The sequence below is a fragment of the Rhinoraja longicauda genome, chromosome 38 (genome assembly GCF_053455715.1).
Source record: "Rhinoraja longicauda isolate Sanriku21f chromosome 38, sRhiLon1.1, whole genome shotgun sequence".
Classification (NCBI taxonomy): domain Eukaryota; kingdom Metazoa; phylum Chordata; class Chondrichthyes; order Rajiformes; family Arhynchobatidae; genus Rhinoraja; species Rhinoraja longicauda.
In genome coordinates this window covers 13,102,903-13,110,579 of record NC_135990.1, presented here as the reverse complement: position 1 = coordinate 13,110,579, position 7,677 = coordinate 13,102,903, and the positions used below count along the sequence as shown (strand labels likewise).

Genomic DNA, 7,677 nt, shown 5'->3' with positions numbered 1-7,677 from the left:
AATGGCAGGCAGTGACCAGTGGGGTACCGCAAGGTTCGGTGCTGGGACTCCAGCTATTTATGATATACATTAATGACTTAGACGAAGGGATTAAAAGTACCATTAGCAAATTTGCAGATGATACTAAGCTGGGGGGTAGTGTGAATTGTGAGGAAGATGCAATAAGGCTGCAGGGTGACTTGGACAGGTTGTGTGAATGGGCAGATACATGGCAGATGCAGTTTAATGTAGATAAGTGTGAGGTTATTCACTTTGGAAGTAAGAATAGAAAGGCAGATTATTATCTGAATGGTGTCAAGTTAGGAAGAGGGGATGTTCAACGAGATCTGGGTGTCCTAGTGCATCAGTCACTGAAAGGAAGCATGCAGGTACAGCAGGCAGTGAAGAAAGCCAATGGAATGTTGGCCTTCATAACAAGAGGAGTTGAGTATAGGAGCAAAGAGGTCCTTCTACAGTTGTACCGGGCCCTGGTGAGACCGCACCTGGAGTACTGTGCAGTTTTGGTCTCCAAATTTGAGGAAGGATATTCTTGCTATTGAGGGCGTGCAGCGTAGGTTCACTAGGTTAATTCCCGGAATGGCGGGACTGTTGTATGTTGAAAGGCTGGAGCGATTGGGCTTGTATACACTGGAATTTAGAAGGATGACGGGGGATCTTATTGAAACATATAAGATAATTAGGGGATTGGACACATTAGAGGCAGGAAACATGTTCCCAATGTTGGGGGAGTCCAGAACAAGGGGCCACAGTTTAAGAATAAGGGGTAGGCCATTTAGAACGGAGATGAGGAAGAACTTTTTCAGTCAGAGAGTGGTGAAGGTGTGGAATTCTCTGCCTCAGAAGGCAGTGGAGGCCAGTTTGTTGGATGCTTTCAAGAGAGAGCTGGATAGAGCTCTTAAGGATAGCGGAGGGAGGGGGTATGGGGAGAAGGCAGGAACGGGGTACTGATTGAGAGTGATCAGCCATGATCGCATTGAATGGCGGTGCTGGCTCGAAGGGCTGAATGGCCTACTCCTGCACCTATTGTCTATTGTATCCCGCAGCTCCGCTCTTGCTCCCCCTCCCCCCACTCGTAACAAGGACAGAATCCTCATTCTCGCCTTCCACCCCACCAGCCAGCGGATCCAACAAATCATCCGCCAACATTTCCGTCACCTACAACAGGACCCCACCACTGGCCATATCTTCCCATCCCCTCCCCTTTCTGCGTTCCGCAGAGACCGTTCCCTCCGTAATTCCCTGGTCCACTCGTCCCTTCCTACCTAAACCACTCATCCCCGGGCACTTTCCCCTGCAACCGCACGAGATGGAACACCTGTCCCTTTACCTCCCCCCTCAACTCCATCCAAGGACCCAAACAGTCTTTCCAGGTGAGACAGAGGTCCACCTGCACCTCCTCCAACCTCATCTATTGCATACGCTGCTCCAGATGTCAACTCATTTACATCGGCGAAACCAAACGCAGGCTCGGCGATCGCTTCGCTCAACACCTGCGCTCGGTCCGCGTTAACCAATCTGATCTCCCGGTGGCTGAGCACTTCAACTCCCCCTCCCATTCTCAGTCTGACCTTTCGGTCATGGGCCTCCTCCAGTGCCATAGTGAGGCCCACCGGAAATTGGAGGAACAGCGCCTCATATTTCGCCTGGGCAGTTTGCAGCCCAGTGGTATGAACATCGACTTCTCCAATTTTAGATAGTTCCTCTGTCCCTCTCTTCCCCTCCCCCTTCCCAGATCTCCCTCTATCTTCCTGTCTCCACCTATATCCTTCCTTTGTCCCGCCCCCCTGACATCAGTCTGAAGAAGGGTCTCGACCCGAAACGTCACCCATTCCTTCTCTCCTGAGATGCTGCCTGACCCGCTGAGTTACTCCAGCATTTTGTGAATAATTATTTCACAGGGCAAACGGCTGGTCGGCCGGTTACTGCAGGAATTGGACACGGAGTGTGGTTGCTGGTTGGCCATCGGCTTCAGCCGGCAGTGGGCAACGTGAGGTGAGGCGGTGCGGAGCGGGATGAGGGGAGAGGGATGAGGGGAGAGGGATGAGGGGGAGGGAGAGGGATGAGAAGGGGGGAGGGTAGGGAGAGGTGAGAGAGGGATGAGGAGAGGGAGAAGGGGAGAGAGGAGGATGAGGGAGGGGAGAGAGGAGGATGAGGGAGGAGAGAGGGAGTAGGGGGGAGGTGGAGGAGAGAGGGATGAGGGGGAGAGAGAGGAATGAGGGGGAGAGAGAGGGATGAGGAGGGGAGAGGAGAGGGAGAAGGGGGAGAGAGGAGGATGAGGGAGGAGGGGGAGGAGAGAGGGAGTAGGGGAAGAGAAAGGGAGGGGGAGAGAGAGGAATGAGGGGGTGGGGAGAGGGGAGGTGGGGGGGGGGGAGGGAGAGGTGAGAGGGACGAGTAGGGGAGAGGGATGAGGGGGGATGGAGAGGGGGAGGGGGTGGAGAAGGATGAGGGGAGGAGGAGGGAGTGGGATGAGGGGGGAGAGGGTGGAGAGAGGGGAGAGAGGGACGAGGAGGGGGAGGTATGAGGGGGGCAGGGGGAGGGATGAGGGGGTAGTGGGGGAGGTATGAGGGGGGCAGGGGGAGGGATGAGGGGGTAGTGGAGGAGGGAGAAGGGGACCAGGGGGATGAGGGGCCCCTGGCAAATGTGTGAGTGTGTGTGGAGGAGGATAGGAAGGGTAGGTGGGGTAGGGGAGGATGGGAAAGGGGGCAAGGTAAGGGGGAATGGGGTGAGAAAGGGGAGGGTGGAGGGGGAAGAGGGTAGGGAGAAAGGTGGGGGGAGGAGGAGGGGATGGGAGGGGGGGAAGTGGTATGAGTTGGGGAGGAGGGACGCAGTAGAGGGTGAGGGTAATTGGAGGAACGGGAGGGAGGGAGAGGGTCGGGGGGGGGGGGGTGGCAGAATATGAGGGAGGGTGGAATGAGGTGTAAGGCAAAGGAAATGGAGGCCCAGAGCTCTTTACCCAGATGATGCTAAATGAATGAAATAGTTGATTTGTTTTACCGCCTCGCAGTGCAGGTGGAAGTTACTGGTCTGGGATAAAATCCCAAAGCCCTCATGCAGTTTCCAGATAAGCTGGCACATTAGTGGGGCAGCGTGTTCCCTGACTGGGTTCATGGACAGCCGAGCTGGCAGTGCCCAGAGCTGGGTCTGGGGCATCCCATGGAATGGTGACGCCATCACCTCACCGTCCCCCTCACACACCGACTCCTTTCGCCTCTTCAACGTTTCATCAACTGCACCCCTTTTAAAATATGAATGACATTTATCTTGCCCGCTCCAAACCCCAGAACGATCATTGAAATGCTCAGCAGATTGGGCAGCATCTGAGGAAACATTAACTTAATAAAAGGTTTTAGTCTGAGACCCTTCAACAACTTTCTCAATTTTGTCAAAAGCTCTGGGACTCGACAGGTTGCCTCTAATTCTCTATCCCCAGTGGCTGCCCAACCTGCCTATCTGTTTTTATTTCCGATTTCCAAACATCTGCAATTTGTTTATTGATTTTCATTCCTTAAAGTCCCTAAAATTTGTTTGGGTGCAGTAATTTGCATTTGGAAAGGTTTGCACTCTGAAAGCACCTTTGCTGTTCTCTGACTGTGCCAAAATACTTTGGGGCAGTGGAGAACAGTTGAGAAATATGTATTGCAGTGCGACATCAAGTTTATCACCATAAGCCAGTCTGAAGAAGGGTCTCGACCTGAAATGTCACCCATCCTTTTTCTCCAGAGATGCTGCCTACCCGCTGAGTTACTCCAGCACTTTGTGGTTACCTTCGGCAGTTCCTTTCTACACACCACAAGCTGCTGTCAACATCAGCAAGCAACCTGGTGATATAATCTATACATTGCTGTTGAATGAGGGATGTTCTCGGTCGGGTCACTGGGGAGAGTCGTTCTTGAATATGGTGCCATGTGAGTTGTTTCTATTGCAGGTTGTGCTATGGAGGAACTAAGCCAGGTGTTGTCAACTAGCTTTGCAGTCTCTCAGGACCCCAACAGCATCGCCGCTCCACACCCTCGCCTTGCCCAATACAAAGCCAAATACAATGCGCTGGAGCAAACAGAGCGCAGGCGGAAACTTCTGGAAATCCAAAAATCGTAAGTCAGAAAGAAAAGTCGCACATCCTTCGCACTTTGTTTTGAGTCTCACTTCCAATGACGGCTTATCTCCTCTTCAGGGCCTTGTTCCCTTGGTCATTGGGACTGTGTGTTGAAAGTACCTCTTTGCTTTCATTTCTGGAGATGGGGATGTACAGACTAACTTTGCGCACCTTATTTGTGGTTTGTAAAGTTGGTCTCCATTTTCCATTGCGTCCAGTCATTCCAGAGATGTAGAAACAATGTACAGATTTAAAAAAATACATGAAGTGTTGGAGTAACTCAGCGGGTCAGGCAGCATCCCTGGAGAACATGCATAGGTGATCATTCGGGTCGGGACCCTTCCTCAGACTTGAGTCTCAAGTAGGGTCCTGACCCAAATTGTCATCTATTCATGATCTCCAGGAATGCTGCCCAAAGATAATAGAGCAGAGCAAGATAGACCACTCGACCCTAAAAATCGTAGTATGTCATGGCGCCATTTTAGTAGGCAGAAACTTGCAGAAACATTTAGAAAGAAAAATAACAAAAATCTGTGACTTGATAGATGAGATACATTCTGCATTTTTATGGTATCATCACACATACTGTTCCCCCACAACACTGTTTACACTACGAGAGGCATAGCGAACGGCAGGTTCTGCCTACTAAAATGGCGGACGTTATTCTCCTTTGCGTACTGCACTTCAGTATAGGCGATTTCAACGGTTGTCCATCTTGTTCCTCTAGTGATGCTGCCTGACCCGCTGTGTTACTCCAGCACTTTGTGCCTTTTTTTTTTTGCAGACATGCGTCTGCATTTCTTGTTTATACAACTAAAGAGGTGCAAGTAGTTCTTGAATATGCATATTTCCACAATACAAATTTTGATACGAGCAATTTCGATCGAGAACTAGAGAACCACTTAAAAGTTAGATCGGAAATTGACAAGCCGAATAAAAGCTGTCTTGGGAAAAAAAACAGACTAAGGGAAAAATAACCTGTTTCCATGTAACCTCCCTGCAGTAATCTAACCCCATTGTCCCTTAAGAACACAGTCTATCAGTTTCACTGTAGGTAGTCATTGAGATTGACAAGCAATCGCTTCTGTTGACTCTTGTGGATTGATACCCTATGAAATATCGTGATATACATCCCCTAGTATTTTTAACTTGTATTATCACAATTAAACTCACAACTATTAAGATGACTTTTAATTTTTAAATCCTTCGAGTTAAATGTTTTTTAGCTACTGCGAGTCCGAAACAATAGACAATAGGTGCAGGAGGAGGCCATTCGGCCCTTCAAGCCATCACTGCCCTTCACAGCGATCATGGCTGATCATCCACAATCATTACCCCGATCCTGCCATCTCCCCATATCCCTTGACTCCACTATCTTTAAGAGCTCTATTTAACTCTCTCTTGAAAGCATCCAGAGAATCGGCCTCCACTGCCTTCTGAGGCAGAGAATTCCACAGATTCACAAATTTCTGGGTGAAAAGGTTTTTCCTCATCTCCGTTCTAAATGGCCAACCCCTTATTCTTAAACTGTGGCCCCTGGTTCTGGACTTCCTCAACATCAGGAACATGTTTCCTGCCTCTAACGTGTCCAATCCCTTAATAATCTTATATGTTTCAATAAGATCCCCTCTCATCCGTCTAAATTCGAGTGAATACAAGCCCAGTCACTCTATTCTTTTAACATATGACAGTCCAGCCAACCCGGGTATTAACCTCATGAACCTACGCTGCACTCCCTCAATGGCAAGAATGTCCTTCCTCAAATTTGGAGACCAAAGCTGCACACAATACTCCAGATGTGGTCTCACCAGGGCTCTACAACTGCAGAAGGACCTCTTCTTGTTATGAAGGCCAACATGCCATTAGCTTTCTTCACTGCCTACTGTACCTGCATGCTTACTTTCAGTGACCGATGTACAAGGACACCCAGATCTCGTTGTATTTCCCCCTTACCTAACTTGACACCATTCAGATAATAATTTGCCTCCCTGTTCTTGCCACCAAAGTGGATAACCTCACATTTATCCACATTAAACTGCATCTGCCCACTCACCCAACCTATCCAAGTCACCCTGTATCCTCATAGCATCCTCTTCACAGTTCACACTGCCACCCAGCTTCGTGTCATCTGCAAATTTGCTAATGGTACCATTAATCCCTTCATCTAAATCATTAATGTATATTGTAAATATAACGAGCCTTGTGGTACCCCACTAGTCACTGTCTGCCATTCTGAAAGGGACCCATTAATCCCTACTCTTTGTTTCCTGTCTGCCAACCAATTTCCTATCCATGTCAGTACCCTACCCCCAATACCATGTGCTCTAATTTTGCCCACCAATCTCCTATGTGCGGCCTTATCAAGCTTTCTAGCTCCCAACTCTTTTTCCCCCCCATTGACATAAGTTTTTATAACGTGATTTTCTATAAGGAGGTTTTATCGAGTTATAGCAGAGATATTGTACTCTAGTTTAATCAGAGACACAGTGTGGAAATAGGCCCTTTGGCCCACCGAATCCGCACTGACAACTACCAACTACCCTACACGCACTAGGGACAATTAAAAATTTACACTAAGCCAATTAACCTACAAACCTGTATGTCTTTCACGTGAGGGAGGAAACCGAAGATCTCTGACAAAACCCATGCAGGGCACGGGGGATCAAAACTATGTACATTCAAGCGTCAGGATCGAACTCGGGTCTCTGGCACTGTCAGGCAGTAGTTCTACCGCTACGCCACCGTGCCACCCTGTTCTAACGTCGGAAACATTTTTTCCTGAGTTTGGTTGACAGTAACCGATAGTTTATCTGTGACCCCTTACCCTGTTTTCGGGCATCAGCTTGAGATGCGAAATCAGAGGTAGCCAGACCCCAATGTTCACTCCATAACAGATCCAGGCAATATTTTGTCCACTGCAGAACACTGGAGAGATAGGTGGCGCAGTGGAAAAGCTACTACCTCACAGAGCCAGAGACCCAGGTTCCATCCTGACCTCGGGTGCTGTCTATGCAGAGTTTGTATGTTCTCCCTGTGACCCCGTGGGTTTTATCCGGGTGCTCCAGCTTACTTTCACATTCCAAAGACGTGCAGGTTTGCAGGTTAATTGCCTTAAATAAATTGCCCCCAGTGTGTAGTGGGATAACATAGAACTAGTCTTCGGGTGATCAATGGTTGGCGTGGACTCAGCGGGAAGAAGGGCCTGTTTCAACGCTCTATCTCTGAGCTGATCTCAAAAAAGCAAGTCTCCAGCCAACTAGAGTCATGCGGCACGGAAACAAGCTCTTCTGCCCACCAAATCCATGCCGACCATCGATCACCCTTTCTCGCTAGTTTTTAGATTTAGAGATACAGTGCGGAAACAGGCCCTTCGGCCCACCGGGTCCGCGCCGCCCAGCGATCCCCGCACATTAACACTATCCGACACACACTAGGGACAATTTTTACAGCCAATTAACCTACACACCTGTACGTCTTTGGAGTGTGGGAGGAAACCGAAGATCTCTGAGAAAACCCACGCAGGTCACGGGGAGAACGTACAAACTCCGTACAGACAGCGCCCGTAGTCGAGATCGAAGCTGAGT

General features: G+C 49.3%; 1 protein-coding gene across 3 annotated transcripts in view; it reads left to right on the top strand.

Annotated features, from left to right (window-relative positions):
• The first annotated feature begins 1,674 nt into the window (after nt 1–1,674).
• Nucleotides 1,675–7,677, top strand: part of snupn (snurportin 1) — a 39,284-nt gene continuing 33,281 nt past the window's right edge. Inside the window, exons 1-2 of one of the 3 annotated variants that reach the window (XM_078429692.1) lie at nt 1,675–1,992; nt 3,926–4,091. In XM_078429692.1, coding sequence (XP_078285818.1) covers nt 3,934–4,091 — 158 coding nt within the window. In that variant the 5' untranslated portion in view covers nt 1,675–1,992; nt 3,926–3,933. Of the gene's footprint in view, nt 1,993–2,621; nt 2,643–2,912; nt 3,344–3,925; nt 4,092–7,677 lie in introns of those variants that run through there. The other 2 variants (XM_078429691.1, XM_078429694.1) reach the window with 2 other exon arrangements.